This window comes from Pipra filicauda, unplaced genomic scaffold (genome assembly GCF_003945595.2).
Source record: "Pipra filicauda isolate LSUMZ 115617 unplaced genomic scaffold, ASM394559v2 scaffold266_size1643727_pilon, whole genome shotgun sequence".
Classification (NCBI taxonomy): domain Eukaryota; kingdom Metazoa; phylum Chordata; class Aves; order Passeriformes; family Pipridae; genus Pipra; species Pipra filicauda.
The window spans coordinates 1,098,567-1,114,734 of record NW_024104383.1 but is presented as its reverse complement, the minus strand read 5'-3'; the positions used below and the strand labels follow the sequence as shown (position 1 = coordinate 1,114,734).

Here is a 16,168-nt window from a genome sequence, read left to right as displayed (position 1 = left end):
TTAAGCAAAAATAGCAGGGGAATTAATGAGTGGTTCAGGAAACAGCATGAGGTGCTGACAATCCGGAACCACCCCAGTCCTGCTCTGCCTGCCGCTCCAGACAGACTCACTAACCCTTTTAGGAAGCTTCATTTGCTTTGTCAAGAAATAATCTGGGATTTCCCTTCCTCATCACTGAGTTTTCCCTCCTCCAGAAGCTGCCAAGGGCTTGTCAGCCATCAGTGAGACAGCTGGAGACGCGTCAGAGCCCTTCTGTGACCTCCACCACCCCTTTTTCTTTCTTTTTAAAGCTTCTGTTAATGAAACCCAAAGCAGAGCAGTGTGTTCCGTGTGCAAGGCAGGGATTACTGAGCAGCTGCTGTCAGCTTTCCATGAAAATAGTGCCACAGGTCCCCATGAGGACTCTGCTGGAGCCTTCACGTGGAGCCTGCACTTGTAGCTGAGGTGATGGGAACTGCAGCTAAAGGTTACAGCTGAATATTGGCACAAATAGATACTAGTGGGTGAAGGCTGCCTGGCTGTCCAAAGTCTGTTGTTTACAGGGAACTTCACCTCTGAACTGGAGGCTGGACTGAATTACCAGCCAAAAACTATCCATCTTCCATCAGAAGATTTGGGAGCTCCATCCTTGGGCTGTTTGAAGATGCACCTGATGTTCAGTGCAGAAATAAGGTCTCTCAAGTCTTGTCCTTGTTTGCTTGGCAAGAAGCAAGGCTGAAGAGACCCAGAGGGTCTGTAAATGCCAGCACATCCTCTGCCATTCCACATTGTCTCTGCAGCCAAGGGAATGAGGGAGCTTTCTCAGCACATTCATTTGTCCCCTGTGTAGTTAACACCAACATTACCCCAACCAGGACACAGGGCTCTGAGCCCACAGTGTTACAGAAGCCTTGAAAGTCTGTGTCTCACACCTCTATCTCCTGGAAATGTTTTTGGGAGCAGTCCCCCTCTCCATTGCTGACCACCCAGGATGCTTCTTGTGATAAACCTGCCTCCCTGCAGAGCCTGCCTGTGCTGCCCTCCACTCCGTGTCCCCTCCAGAGTGGGAACAATGCACAGTCATTCTTGTTATTTTAATAACTTCTGTTACTAGTGGAGGAAAATAATAAGCTGAATGGATACACATAAAATTGATTTACTCATTATAACCCTTCCTCCTCAAGGTTTACCTGTTTAGCCAATAAATATGCTGTCTTTAAGAAAAAGCTTTATGCTTTGGCTTCTGAGCAGATGCAGCAGTTCTGAGCTCCTGGGAGTGCAGGATCATAAAACTGAAGCAGCAGAGGAACCAGCAGGATCCTGATCTGCTCCTCTTCTGCAGCCCAGCCAGGCTGCACTCAGATTGCAGCCTCTGAACCTCATCCTACAGCTTTCTTTGCTGGATTTCCTGACTGCCCCCCTGCCCTCCTACATTGCCTTTGTCCGTCCCTGAGTCTGATGTTGCCCCCTTTGACCCAGGGTACACGCACAGATTGCAGCTCACAAGGTTCAGATGGAATACGAGGGAAAGTGTTTCGCTCCCAAGGTGCTGCACAGGAACCTGGGGCAGCAGAGTCTGGTCCGTGCAGCTTCCCCTGTTCCAGCTGGGCAGTGCCAGGGCTGGCCTCCAGGGTCAGGGAGAGTCTCAATTCCAGCCAGTGATCTCCAGAGCTGCTTCCAGCCAGCACTGCTCAGAGTTGGTGGCTGACATAGCTACATCCAAGCCATGTAGAGGTGACACGTGCAGGTGCCATCGGTCACCTCCCGGTGCCAGGTGTCAGAAGCTTACAGCTTCATTCTCCCATTTCTTTGTCAAAACATCCATTCTGCTCCTTGACTACCTTTATTCCTTCCCTCTGCACCCTTCCCAGTCTACCAGGAGCATCTCTTCTCAAGTAACCCAGCCCTGGCTGCACTCCCAGGTGGATTTGGGACCCCCAAATCCAGACACTTCATGATCTGAAGAGTGTCCAGTTTTGCTTTGACGCCAAGTTTCATCTTGGCTGCGTGCTGCTGGTTGATATTCCCCCCTCAGAGATACACTGCTGGTTAATATTCCAGAGGCAGCATTCCCTCAAAGCCAATCCCAAGGCCGCTGCAGCCAGGGGGATTGTCGTTGGTCGGTGCGCGGTGTCCGCTCCGCTCTCCCCTCCCGAGCAGGAAGCGGCAGAGCCGGGCTGTGAGGGAATTCAATAGAAGGAAGTCTCCACACTTACGCAAAGAAATTTGGCAGAAGTTAGATAGCGAGTGCAACAACAAGTGCTGCTGCAGAGATTGGAGACAGGGCAGGAGCCGGAGCAGTCTCTGGGGGAGATTTACAGAGCTTTCCATGAAGGATTAATTCTTCCAGACCATTGCTCTGCGGGTGCCCACGGTAAGTGCACAGCGAATGCACCTTGGAGAAAGGGACGTGCTTGGAATTTAGATGTCAGCCCGGTTTAGGAAGTTAAACCTTAATCCTGTCTCTGAGCACAGTGCACGGAAGGGCACACAGCAGCAGGGCCGCTCAGTGCAGCTTGGAGTGGAGCAGCGTAGTTTTGGGAGGGAGAGGACTGAACTTGAAGTGTTCACACAGAGTTTGGGAATTACTTGGACTAACCAGAGCTGGTTTTATCTCTTTGAAGCCCCCGATCAGCACCCCACGCCGCTCTGACTCGGCCATCTCCGTCCGTTCATTGCACTCCGAGTCCAACATGTCCTTGCGCTCGACGTTCTCACTCCATGAGGAAGAGGAGGAGCCAGTAGGTATTTGGGATTGTCTGAAGGAGCAGTATTAGGAAGTGCAGTGACAAAAGAGTAACTTAGTGGACTCTTGTGAGAACACAGAGCTGTCACAGACAGGTTTTTTGTGGTGCCTGGCTGTCAGGACTCCGGCTTTAACTTTGTTTCCACCACTGGCTTTGCTTCCTTCTGAGCCATTTCCCTGTCTGTGGAGCAAGGACAATGGTGAGGCTTTTCTGCTTCCCAGATAAACTGTAAATCTTTGCAAAGTCCTGTGTGATTCCCTGGCTCTGCTGCAGAGCAGTGGGGGTTGCAAGGCTCAGGCTGGTGGTCTGGCCCCAGGCAGCTAGAGAAATACAATTCCCTATGGATTTGGAGCCCTATCCCACATTCAGGGATGTGTGGCACCCCACTGACTGGATTGTAAGCCCCTGGAGAGTGCAAGGAGTTGTCTGCATGTTAGGGGAGGATACTTTTAAGCTGAGCTTAGCTTGTGACCCAGTAACTAACCCCAGACTGGATGAATAAAAGGTCAGGTGGTGTTTTGCCACTGATCTGGGATGAAAGTGTGTTTCATATTTAGGAACCCAGGGGGTTGTGTTTGCATTTCTGAGAGCAGTATAGGATGAAAAGACAGACTGAGCTGCAGAGATTGATTTGAAATGCTCTGAAATGTGAAGCCCTGCTCTGGCATGGCATGGAGAGCTGTGCTGCTCCAGGAGATCATGCTCAGGGTCCTGGGGAGCCATGCTGCTCCAGGAGGACGTGCTCAGAGCCCCGTGCTGGCAGTCGTAGTTGGTAAACAAAACTGGAGAGATGGGTCCATTGCAGCAGAAACAATGTTGTTTCTGCTTCATAAGGGAATGAAAGAGCCCTTCCTCCAGGATGTTTCAAAAATACAAAAGGGCAGGCTGCTCTATAATTGCTTTCAAACTCCAGGCTTAGTACATTTTTGACAACTCTCTGTTCAGTCCAACCAAGCACAAAGTCTCAGCCAGTGCAGCTCACACAGGTCTGGTGACTTGAGTCACTGACAGAGAAGTTGGTCTGAGCAGTTTGCTGTCAGGTCCTGATCCTGCCAGATGCTGGTGGCCCCCAGTTTGTGATGAGCTGAGGGTCTCCAGCCACTCCCAAGTTTGTTCTTCCCCCGCCTCTTACTGGAACTCAGCAGATCCAGACAGATTGTTTGGTTGAGACACTGAACCCCCCGGTGTGCCCAGTGCCCCAGGCTCCCTGAGACTCACCTCTGAGGAGTATTTTGTTCCTTCTGCAGAGGAAGGCTCTTGTGTTTGGACTAATCCTTGTGCTGTCTTTGTCCCTTTCTGTCCCTGCAGGAGCCCCTGGTGTTTGCTGAGCAGCCCTCTGTGAAGCTGTGCTGCCAGCTGTGCTGCAGTGTGTTCAAGGATCCAGTCATCACAACCTGTGGGGTAAGGCAGAGCTCTTCAAATCACCAGCGTGTCCTGTGTGAGCCAGAGCCAAGCCCTGACTGTCCCCACTGACTGTCCAGCAATCCTGGCGCTTGCCTAAAGTTGGATGGCTTTTCCCAGGAGAGCTGCCCTGTCCTGGCCATGTTCAGTCTGTCCTGAAGGGCTCTGCAGGGAGCTCTAGGGCACCCCAGCAATGGCTGCTCCTCAGCTGGGAGGGAAGTGTTGCTTATAAAACAAAAATGGCTTGAAGCTTCGTGTAGTTAATGCTTGCAAAGGGATTTGAAATCCTCAAATGAAAGGCACAGAGCATTATGAATATTCTTCTGGATTCCATTTTAGTAGGATTTAATAGAAGCTGTAAATTATTCCTGCTTCTGTGCTACTTGTGAAGAAAGATGGCTTCGAGATGGGCTCTCTAATGCTTCTGATGTGCTTCTGATTACCAGGATGGGGCTGTAGCAACAACAGCTCCGGATTGTTTATTGCAGTGAGGGTGCTGTTCCCCAAAAGTGCTGGAAATTGGTGCAGTTTCGCTGCACCATTTCAGAAAGCAGCTCTTCACAGAGACTCTGAAATGCACTGGATAACGTGGAAAAAAACCCAGTGCAGGAAGCAGCCTGGCTTGGTGTGCAGTCCTGGTCTGGCAGCTCTGGAGGGCGCTCCGTGCAGCTGTGCCGGGCAGGAAAAGGAGCAGGGCAGCAGATAACAGATAACAGCTCTGGGGAGGGACTCGCAGCCGCTGCCGGGCGCTGGCCCTGTGGCAGGGGAATGTGGCTGAGGAGGCTCCAGGGAGCCCACGGGGCAAGGTCAGGAGCAGTGAAATGCTGCAGCCTTTATATTCGTGAGTGTGGCAGATTGTGTTTGTTACTTCATCAAGTTAAACTGCAAGAACAGAGAGAGGGAGCTATTTAAAGTGCTACAATTTACAGAGCATTTAATGGACTTACAAACCAGCTGTTCCATCTTCCTGGCAGCAGGACAGGGCAGCTCCAGCTGCCTTAGAAGAGTTTCAGGGGCATATGTGTAATGGGTTGACTGGGCAAAGACAGGGAGAGGCCAGTCTTCCCCTTGCTCCTTCCCTTGAGGACTTCTCAGGGTTGTGAGAGGCATAATATGGGCTAAAGTGGAAGGTGAAGTAGGGAAACCCCATGCAGAGGGTAGGAAGGACTTGGACAAGTTCAAGAGTAGGCAGGACGGAGCCCTGAGCTACCTGGTCTAGTGGAAGGTGTCCTTGTCCATGGCAGGGGGTTGGAGCAGGATGATCTTTAGGTCCCTCCCAACCCAAACCATTCTGTGATTCTGTGAATATCAGAGTGTAGCAGAACATGCCCGTGGCTTTGGCTGTCACCACAATCATGGCCTGATCCTGAACGGGGCAGAACATCAAAGTTTAATACTCTCAGGAGCAGGACCTGTGCTGCACCCTGAGCAAGCAGCTGGGCTTTGCCCTGTGGTGCTGAGCTAAAGCAGGCAGAACAGCTGCCGAGGCCCCTGAGCCACAGGCTTGGGTATCTTCCACCTTTCCCATCATTGTCCACAGGGAATAATTAGCCTGCTCTCGTTTTACGCTGACGCTGCTGTTCCTCTCTGTCTCCACAGCACACGTTTTGTAGAAGATGTGCCTTAACATCTGGTGAGTACAGAACTGCTCTTGTGTGATGCAGCCAAAACACTGTTATTTTCTGGTTTGTTTGCTTTCACTTAAAAAGAAACCTGCAGAAAAATATTCAAAGGGCTTAAAACAAGCTGTCAGTCAGATCTGCCACTGCAGCGGTGAGGGGCTGGGGCTCGGGGGCCGTGTAGCTCCCATGGAACACACTGGAGCTTGGGCACTGGAGGGAGGGCTGGGCCCAGCTCTTGGGCACAGGATGTTCTCAAATCGTGGAGTATGCCATGGATAATCCCAGGATAATACACGTCTCGCCCAGAGCTGACCCACTGATTTCAGACAGAAAGCTTTCTGTGGCTGCCTGGCTAAGGAACAGGGGGGCTGTGTTTGGCAGAGCCCAACCAACCACTCCTCCCCCAGCCCCTCAGTGCCAACGTTCTGGCCCCTGGTTGTGCCCCACAGAGCTGCTTTAGCTCACCCAGCTCTTCCAGAACCCTGAGGGAGCCCAAGCCTCTGGCTGCTGGCCTGGGATAACCAGCTCCCACTTGGATTGGACTCTGCACTGCAAAAAAGACTTTTTTTGGCACAAGCCTGTGCCCCTCTTGGCAAGTTGTTGTTCAGCACAAAGCCAAGCCGTTGGCATTACCAGCACAATGAGCCCAGGAGGGGCAAGTTCTGCAGAAAAGCAGCTCTTTCTGCCTTACAATTTTCACCTTCCACATGTGAGGGTCCCTCTGCTTTGCATGATAATCCCCTCACTGTGCTTTGCTATATCTGTCCCAACCCACATGTTCTGTAGCAAAAGGCTTTGCAGTTGCAATCCCAAGTTGCTCAGCTTTGCTCCTGCCCTCCAAGCTCGTGTTTCTGCCTCTGTCGTAGCCAAATGTGAGTTGGCCTCTTGTCCCCGGTAACAAGTGATGGGACAAGAGGAAATGGCCTCAAGCTGTGCCAGGAGAGGTTCAGGTTGGACATCAGGAAGAATTTCTTGCTGGAAAAGGTGGTCAGGCCTTGGAAGGGTCTGCCCAGGGAAGTGGTGGAGTCACCACCCCGGAGGTGTCCAAGGAACGACTGGACGTGGCACTCACTGCTCTGGGCTGGGTGACAAGGTGGACATCGGTCAAAGCATGAAGTCATTAGTCTTGGAGGATTTTTCCAACCTAAATGATTCTGTGATTGCTGGCCCATGGTGCTGCTGGGAGCTGGAGCTGAGCCCAGGCCTGGGTGAGAGAGCACGTTATGGATGGGGCTTCTGCCTATAAGCACTCACACTTCACCAGGCACAAGGTAGTCTGAATTGGAATTATAGAATATGGTCAGCTGGAAGAGACCCATCAGGATCGTTGAGTCCAGCTCCTGACCCTGCACAGGACACCCCAGCAATCCCCCCATGTGCCTGAGGGCATCATCCAAATGCTCCTTGAACTCAGGCTTGGTGCTATGACCACTTCCCTGGGGAGCCTGTCCCAGTGTGGCCATCCTTCATTGGTAGCTTGCTCAAATTATCATGATTTAACAAAAACTGTAACTTTTCCAAGCCCCAAGACTAACTAAAGATAGTGGCTCACAGACCTTGTGTAATATTCATGGCTCATTCCACGGCCACCCACCTGGGACTTGGCTGACTTGGCCAGGGAAGGCAAAAGAATAAAATCTCCACGCAGAGGCTCCTGGAAATGCTCCTGCACTGTCTTTAATCCTTGCTGACTGTGTTTTCTGTCCCTCCCTGGCAGAGAAGTGCCCCGTGGACAATGCCAAACTGACCGTGGTGGTGAACAACATCGCGGTGGCGGAGCAGATCGGGGAGCTCTTCATCCACTGCAAGTACGGGTGCCGAGCCGCGGCCAGCAGCAAGCCCACCGCCTTCGAGGTGGACCCCCGAGGGTGCCCCTTCACCATCAAGCTGAGTGCCAGGAAGTAAGTGCCCTGTTCCAGCCTCTTCAGGGAAAGGGCTGTGCCAGCCTGCCACACCTGAGCTGCCCTGCGGCTCCGGGGCCGCGCCGCTCCTGCCAGCGCTGCCGGGAGTGGGAGTGGGCAGGGGGGTTGAGGGGATAAATCACTCTTGGGATGGTGGTGCATGGGTTGTCTCAGGGGAAGGATGCTGTTCTCTGCTCCCAGCTTACCTGAGTGCCAGCACTGGGACAGGGACGCTGTGAGAGCAGCCCCCTCACTTCTGGGGTGAAACACTGTGGTATGGTCAAGGAGAGACCTTGGTATTCTTTTTGTGAGAGTAATTATCCTAGTTATATCCTGAGAATCTGAAATCTGTCTCCCTCCCCCTCCTAAATGCATTCCCTGTTTTCCCTATCACCTGGCTGATAGGGATTGGACTGATAGGGATTTCCACAAGCTTTCCCTGCTTGTGGAAAGCTGTTGTTTGTGGGTGCCTGAAGGCTCAGCCCTTCAGCTGCAGAAGTAGATATGCCCTGTGTAAACGTAGCCTGTTATTACTCTCAATTTTCTGGTCAAATGAGAATTAAAAGCTAGAATTGCAGTCTTAGAGCAGGAGGCTTTGGACCTGACAGCCTTACAGGGCTGGTTTGCTCCTTTCCTGACAACCTGTGTTGCTTCCATTAATTTTTGCTCATTGCTGATTTTCCCTCCCTTTGCTTCTCTCCATGGGCAGGGACCATGAGAGCAGCTGTGATTACCGGCCCGTGCGCTGCCCCAACAACCCCAGCTGCCCTCCTCTGCTCAAAATGAACCTGGAGGCACACCTCAAGGAGTGCGAGCACATCAAGTGTCCCCACTCCAAGTACGGGTAAGGACCTGATGCTTTTGAGTGGGGTAACTTCTGAGCTGCTTTTTGGTCACTGCAGCCTTGGGGTGGCCCCAAGGACTCCGAGCAGCTCTCCCCAGTGCTGTGCTCAGCCTGAGGCCGAGCTGAGGGTTTGCAGGGGTTGCAGGAGGCAACCTCTGAACCCCTCTCCTGGTGGGAACAGGCAGGTCCTGGTGCCCAGGTGTGAGCCCAGGAGGAAGGTGAGGTGTGAGAAGGCAGAAGAACAGCTGGAGGAGAGTCAGAGCATGAAGGGAGGAGGATTACAAGAGTAATTCAAGCACCGTGGCAGTGTCTTGCCAACCAGGGCGAGGGAAGTGCTGATCTGCCCCAGAGGGTTCACTGTCACCAGAGCGGGGGGACAGCTTGGGCTGGGGGTTCCCTGCTTGGGGTTACTGCAGGAGGAGGGTTCACACAAAGGGTTGTCCAGCCCACCACTCAGGGCAGTGGTGGAGTCACCATCCCTGGAGAGACTTAAAAGCCAATGTTGCATTTGAGGACATGGGTTAGTGATGGGCTTGGCAGTGCTGGGGGAACGGTTGGACTCGATGGTCTTAGAGGCCTTTTCCAACCTCAACAGCTCTGTGATTGTATGATCCTTAGACATGTCTTGGCAGAGGCAGGGTAAGACAAGTCCTGGCAGAGCATCCCTGACTCCCTGCCATGCTGCAGGCCCAAGTCAGCATCTGCTGAGGTCAGCTCCAGTTTTTTCCACTGATTTTGGTGCTCCTGGTGAGCACATAAACTGACACCACACTGTCTCTTGCCCAAGATCTGCTTTTCCTTGCAACTACCCAGACTGACAGTCTGGTTTGGGGCCAATGCTCTGGCTAGAAGAACAGGAGCTGCTTGGCCTCCATGTTGCCCTGCAGTTGCCTGCACCCAGCAGGATCATGGGGTCATTAAGATTGGAAAAGACATCCAAAATTATTGAATCCATCCTTTGAAGGATAATGAATCACAGTAGCCCTGCTGCTGGTGGGAAGAGCAGGACAGCTTGGGAGCCACACGGGCCTTGGAGCTCCAGTGAGGAGCCAGCTGAGCAAGGAGTCTCCCTGGGAGCCCTGCTCCAGCCAGCATCTGCCTTCCCTTCAGGTGTACATTCATAGGAAACCAAGACACTTATGAGACCCACCTGGAGACGTGCAAGTTCGAGGGTCTGAAGGAGTTCCTGCAGCAGACAGACGATCGCTTCCATGAGATGCAGGTGGCAATGGCCCAGAAGGACCAGGAGATCGCCTTCCTGCGCTCCATGCTGGGGAAGCTCTCTGAGAAAATCGACCAGCTGGAGAAGAACCTGGAGCTGAAGTTTGGTGAGTCTGCTCTGGACGAGCTCTCTGGTCAGAGCTGTAGGGACAGGGAAGCTCTTTGTTTGGATGATGCATTACAGGACTCATTCCATGTTTAAAACTGGTGCTGAACAGGTTTCAGGAGGTTCAGATATTCCTTGCAGAGGGACAAATAGGGGTTCCATTGACTTTGCTGCCTGAACATCCTGGGACCTAATCCTGCACTCACTGGTCACGTGGCAAGTCCTAGTAATGTCTACAGGCAGCTGCCACCTTTCTCCTATGACTTTTTCCTGTGCAGTCCATGGGCACAGGCCCCTATAAAAATCAGCAGGTCAAATAGCCAACAGTGCAGCTATCGTGGAGTGAGCAGGGCTCTCAGACACCCCTGTTGTGCTCCCAGATTTGCTGGTTCTTAGCATCCAGGTACAATTTCCATTTGAGGAGCAGACACCCTCCTGCTTTCCCAGCCAATAGCAGCAGTGTGTCCTCCCTCCGTGTTCAGAGGTTGGGTGGCAGTTGGGTGTCCTCTGCCTGTTCCCTGGGATGCCCTCAGTTGCTCTGCAGTGACTGTGGGCCTGTCCTTCTCTTGTAGATGTTCTGGACGAGAACCAGAGCAAGCTGAGCGAGGACCTGATGGAATTCCGCAGGGACGCCTCCATGCTGAATGTGAGGAGGGGCCCTGGGATGGAGCAGGGATTGCATGGAGTTAGCTGGCTCAGCTCCTAGCTAGGCTTGTCCTGCAGTGGGAGAGGCTCTGGGGTCCTCCCTGCTTGCTGGCTCTGCTCACACCAGGTTTGGTTTGCCTGTACTGCAGTCGAGGTCTGGGGAAGGGTTTGAGTCAGAGGCAGCCTGGGGAGCACGTGCTGGTCACTGCATCTGGGCTGCTGCTGGAACTGGCTCTGCTGCCTTTTCTCGGCCTGTTGTTGCTCTGGGAATGTGTTAACAGAGGAAAGGAGCCCTGCAGCAAGGGAAGAACCCTCTGCTCCAAAGCCTGGGCCTTTTACACTTGCCAGGGACACTGTACCCTTCTCCCTGCTTGTGGAAAGCTCACATGGCTTGTTCTGTTTTTCAGGATGAGCTCTCCCACATCAATGCTCGGCTCAACATGGGCATCCTTGGATGTGAGTATCCCTGTGGGCTTCCTCCCCTGGGGCTGGGTGTGGGTGGTGGCCCATGGAGCCCTTTTGGGCAGTGTTTACAGATGTGCAAAGGAACAGCACTGTCCTCCCACCTCTCACCTGCTCTCTCCTTTCTGCAGCCTATGATCCTCAGCAGATCTTCAAGTGCAAGGGGACCTTTGTGGGCCACCAGGGCCCTGTGTGGTGTTTGTGTGTGTACTCCATAGGAGACTTGCTCTTCAGTGGCTCCTCAGACAAAACCATTAAGGTAAGAGCTTGTCTGTTCCGTGCACCTTCTGCACTGTCACTGTCACTGAATTCAGTTTGGGGGGGGGAATGTCACTTCTTAAACTTTCTCCCAAAGAATCTTAAATGATTCTTTGTGATTATAGTTGGGCAAAATTCTCTGGGAGGAAACATTACTTGATAGTGAAATTGAGAGTCAAGAGTTATTTTTGCAAAGCTCAGATTAGAATCTCATTCCTGCTGCTGCTGGATTTGCTTTATGTGGTGTTTAGGGTATTCAAGCCTATTTCAGCTTCTGATTTTATTTTCCTTTGTTATAAAAAGTCATCTTAGAACAAAACATTTGTCCCTGATCCAAAGTGTCCTTTTCCCATTTTATGGCGTGTTTGTTTTCCTTTGTCCTGTTTGCAGTAACTCAAACTGACAGCACTGCTCTGGTGCAGCTTAAACAGCCCTTCCCAATGTCACTGTGGTGGCTGCTGGCTGGGCTGGGGACCCCCACGGGCTGCTACGACTAATCCTGCCAGGAGCAGAGCTTTAGTTTAGTTTCCTTGGTTTTAGAGCCACGTGGAAGAAAACGGATATTGCTGTACTTTAGGGAAAGAAACTCCCCTGTCCTGGCTGCTCCGGGCACAACATTCCCTCTTGAGAGAGCAGAGTGTGCTCAGGGGGAAAACTTTGCAGTGGCAGAGGAGGCTGTGCTGTGCCATTGGAGCCCCAGGACAGGGTGAGAATTGCTGAAGCAGGAGCCTGAGAGCTGCTCCTCTGGTTTGGTTTGTTGTGTTGGCCTGGGCCGAGGAGGACAGAGCTGCAGAGGGCTGATACCTGCTGCTGTCCTGGGTCTCACTGACTTCAACCTGACCCTTTGCAGTAGATTTCCTTTCCCAGACAAGTGTATCCGTGCCCAGGACTCGGCAGGCAGTGCCCAGGTGACAGACAGCCTGTTTCCTCCTTCCGCTGCTGACATCCTGCCCGCTCCCAACTCCTGCCTCGTGTTTCCTGTTAGGTGTGGGATACCTGTACCACATACAAGTGCCAAAAGACCTTGGAGGGTCATGATGGAATTGTACTGGCTCTCTGCATCCAGGGGTGAGTGGAGAGGGACATCTGCCCCTGGGGAGAGCGGGGGAGAGCATGGGGGCTCCTGAGCATGCCCTGACAGTTCCCATCCTCTGCCCTGCACAGGCCAAAATTGTGCATCAGAGGCACATCTTGCCTCTGCTTTTTAAAAATGGACAAAGCGGCATCTTTGTGGTGTCCCCTGTGTCCTGGCTTTGTCCCTGGTCACCAGCAGGGTGCTTGGCCTCCTGCTCCAAGGGCCAGTCCAGCCTGGCCTCCCATGAGCCAGGAGCCCCGCTCTCGGGGTGGGTGTGTGAAGTCTTGTCCCAGTGAGGCCGTGGGACTGCAGCTCCTGGCCCAGACAGTGCCTGGGGACAAACTGGGAACCTGCACATGGCACTGTCCTCCTCTGACCCCCCTTTGTCTTCTGGTGACATTCCAGGAACAAGCTGTACAGTGGCTCTGCTGACTGCACCATCATTGTGAGTACCCTGACCCCGCTCTGCAGCCGGGATGGGAGAGCCACAGGCTGCTCGGGAGCAGGGACCTTCTTCTGGAAGGCTCTTCAGCTGCCAGTGGTGTGGGACTGATAACCTGTGTGTGCTGTACCCACTGCCTCAGCCAAGTCACTCATGGGTTGGATTGGGGGGTTTCCTGCAGGCTGGATTTCCCAGTCCCTGCTCCTGTGGGGGGAGCAGGAGGCTGGTGCTGTGAGCTGGGACAGGGTGGTTGGTCCTGATCAGCCAGGACAGTGGCTCAGACGAGTGCCCTGTCCTACCTGTATGTCAAGAAGGGCCTCAGCACGAAGGACTTGCCCTGCCCCTCATGGGTGCTCTTGCTTAGTGGGTTTGGCAGTGCTGGGGGAACGGTTGGCCTCGATGATCTTAAAGGGCTTTTCCCATCTGAACCCTTCCGTGAGTCTGTGATTTTCCTTTGCAGGTCTGGGATATTCAAAACCTGCAGAAGGTGAACACGATCCGAGCACACGACAATCCTGTTTGCACTTTGGTCTCCTCACACAACATGCTCTTCAGTGGCTCCCTCAAAGCCATCAAGGTACAGCTCAGGGGGCTCCTCTGGGGCTGGTGTGGGACCAAGGGTACAAACTGTCAGACAGAAGTGTCCAAACAGGAAGAAAGTGGCATTTTGGTCTGTAGGTGACCTTGTTGCTACGCTCTCCTGAGCCACAGAGAAGCCAGCACTGCAAAGGTTTAGCCCATACTCTGCACTCAAGTCAAAGGTGTTCTGGGACCTGGCTGCAAAAGCACTTTTTTTCTTCCAACTCTGTAAACCTGAGGCTGCAGGTGGAGTATCCTGGCAAGTCCCAAGTGTGTGTGTCCTTGGACCCTCAACAGACCTGCTAAGACCATTGGGAATCATGTCTGGGCTCTGGAATTGGCTGGGGATTCAGGCTGCCTGTTTTGAAACCGCCTCCAATGGATCTTGAGTCTGCATTCTCTACCTAAAACATGCAGAAATCAGAGAACAGCTTTGCAAGCTGCCCTTTAAAGCCTTGGCTGGATTCCCATGGTTCTGCTTCCAGCTCCTGGTGAGACAGCTTATGGGCCCGTCCATCTGTAAGAGGATGTGTGCTCTTTTCTTTAACCAGGGCCTGGACTGGTTCGGCTCTGGAGAGAGCTCAGGGCTGGGGGAGCAGCCAGACTGAGCAGAAGGAGAATATGGGGCCTTTTGGGTTTGCCATCCCCAGCCACTTCCTGCCAGATGAGCTGAGCAGGCCAGGAGTGCTGCTCAGAGTGGAGGGGAGTGAGATCTGTCAGTCCCTGCACGCCAGAGACTGGGAATGGAGCTCTGTGGAGACAGGCTGGGAGTGGAAGCTCAGGGCAGTTCCTTACTGCAGCTGTGGTTTAGGTTTTCAAGCCCGTGGCTGTGCTAGGGAAGGGTCTCTGCCAGCAGTAATGCAGTGTCCAGGCTGGCTCCCTCAGGGAACGTGCTGACTCAGCAGTTATTGTATTTTATCTGCAAGTCAGTGGGTTCAGGCCATTCCCAGCAGGCAGCAGAGCTGGCACAAGGATCCCCACAGAAGCTGTGAGGGCCTCTTGCAGGGTGGGCATGGGTGGGGAGCACCGGCCATGTTCTGCCCAGCCCCACTGGGATTCTCCTCCATGTCTCTGTGTATTGTCTGTGCTTTCCACAGGTCTGGGATATTGTAGGTACTGAGCTCAAGCTGAAGAAGGAGCTGACAGGTCTCAATCACTGGGTGCGAGCGCTGGTGGCTTCCCAGAACTATCTCTACAGTGGATCCTACCAGACCATCAAGGTGGGACCCTGGCACTGGTGGGACCCAGCGGCTCTCCCTGTGCCCCCCTGTGCTCTGCTCCCCTGGGGAGCAGGACCAGAGGCAGCTGCTGGGATGTGAGATGACTGCTGACACACAGGATTCTCCTGTGCTGATTGCATCTCTGCAGGCTGGGCCTTGGGGGCTGCTGGGGAGGCTCACTGGGATAAACTGGGGCCTCGGCCCTGGCGCCTCGTGCCGCCTCTGCGGCTGCTGCAGCCTTATCTGTGCTCCCACTCCTGCTGATAACAGGGCAAGGTCACTGGCTGGCTGCAGAGTTACCATAAATCTGTGAGGCTTCCCAGTGCCCTCCACGCTCTGTGCTGGCTCAGGTTTTGATGAATACTTCACCTCAGCATCTGGGGGACACAGAACTGCAAGTTACCCTCCTCAGTGCTAATAAATCCCTGTTAATTTGTCTGCATCAGGTTGTAGTGCTATCAAGGAGTGGGTTGTGAGTGCATGTGTGTGTGTAGTCACACACGGGGTGAGCAGTCTCCACAACATTTTCAGCCTGGATGTTCAAAGCTGGGCAGCCAATTAAGACAGCAGGGCTTTGCTCATCATCAGTACTGAACATTCCCAGCTGGATAGATTTGTCCTTGAAGGTGTGATCTGGGCACACATGGAGCCAGGCTGACTCAGTGCGTGGCAGAATGGCTGCAAGGGATCTCGCCCCTGGAGAGGGGTTCCTGCACGGGTCTCATCCTGCCTTTGCTCCGGTGTCTCCATCAGATCTGGGACATCCGCAACCTGGAGTGTGTCCACGTGCTGCAGACGTCCGGGGGCAGCGTGTACTCCATCGCCGTGACCAACCACCACATCGTGTGCGGCACCTACGAGAACCTCATCCACGTAAGGAACGGGCTGGGATGCATTCCTGGCAGTGAGGCTGGGGGAGAGGGGCGTGGAGATGGGCACCTGGCCCTGCCTGTCCCCCCTGCCACACGTGGAGCGTGGGGGCACAGCACCCACCTTGGAGTGTGTGTGGAGGTGGAAACACCTCTCGGAGGAGAGGGCGGTGGCCTCATCCCAGCACAGCTCCGAGCCCAGCTCTTCCCCCGCAGGTCTGGGATATAGAAACAAAGGAACAGGTCCGCACGCTGACAGGGCACGTGGGGACGGTCTATGCCCTCGCTGTCATCTCCACACCAGATCAAACCAAAGTCTTCAGCGCGTCCTACGACCGGTCGCTCAGGGTACGTGTGCGGGGCTGGGCGTCTGCCCCGGCAATCTGTGACAACACGGGGGACCTCGAGGGAAGAGGGATGGGGATCCCCATCCCTCGGTGTGGCACCTGCCTCGGGGCCTGTGACGTGAGATCCCCCTTCCCGGGTTGTGGCTCACGCCTGCCGTGTCCCCGCAGGTGTGGAGCATGGACAACATGATCTGCACCCAGACGCTGCTGCGGCACCAGGGCAGCGTCACCGCCCTCGCCGTGTCCCGTGGCCGCCTCTTCTCCGGCGCTGTGGACAGCACTGTAAAGGTGGGTCACCCCAGCCTGCTCCAGCATGGTTTGTGCTCTTCCAGTGCTGGAACTGGGGCATTAAATGAGTTAGGAATTGTCTTCAGACAAACTGACGGGAGGTTGTAGCAAGGTGGGGGTCGGCCTTTTCTCCCAGGCAACAAGTGACAGGACAAGAAGCTG

The 16,168-nt window shown here is 53.8% G+C and overlaps 1 protein-coding gene across 4 annotated transcripts in view; it reads left to right on the top strand.

Moving 5' to 3' along the window:
• The window catches only part of TRAF7 (TNF receptor associated factor 7), a 31,101-nt gene that overhangs the window by 13,786 nt on the left and 1,147 nt on the right, over window positions 1-16,168 (top strand). For 3 of the 4 annotated variants that reach the window (XM_027736049.2, XM_027736050.2, XM_039382369.1), the window contains 16 exons: window positions 2,604-2,720; window positions 4,035-4,127; window positions 5,727-5,760; window positions 7,467-7,650; window positions 8,360-8,494; window positions 9,605-9,822; window positions 10,394-10,467; window positions 10,874-10,922; window positions 11,060-11,187; window positions 12,172-12,254; window positions 12,667-12,706; window positions 13,164-13,280; window positions 14,380-14,502; window positions 15,256-15,375; window positions 15,588-15,719; window positions 15,887-16,006. In XM_027736049.2, the coding sequence (XP_027591850.1) occupies window positions 2,604-2,720; window positions 4,035-4,127; window positions 5,727-5,760; window positions 7,467-7,650; window positions 8,360-8,494; window positions 9,605-9,822; window positions 10,394-10,467; window positions 10,874-10,922; window positions 11,060-11,187; window positions 12,172-12,254; window positions 12,667-12,706; window positions 13,164-13,280; window positions 14,380-14,502; window positions 15,256-15,375; window positions 15,588-15,719; window positions 15,887-16,006 (1,767 nt within the window). Of the gene's footprint in view, window positions 1-2,212; window positions 2,354-2,603; window positions 2,721-4,034; window positions 4,128-5,726; window positions 5,761-7,466; window positions 7,651-8,359; window positions 8,495-9,604; window positions 9,823-10,393; window positions 10,468-10,873; window positions 10,923-11,059; window positions 11,188-12,171; window positions 12,255-12,666; window positions 12,707-13,163; window positions 13,281-14,379; window positions 14,503-15,255; window positions 15,376-15,587; window positions 15,720-15,886; window positions 16,007-16,168 lie in introns of those variants that run through there. The other variant, XM_027736053.2, reaches the window with a different exon arrangement.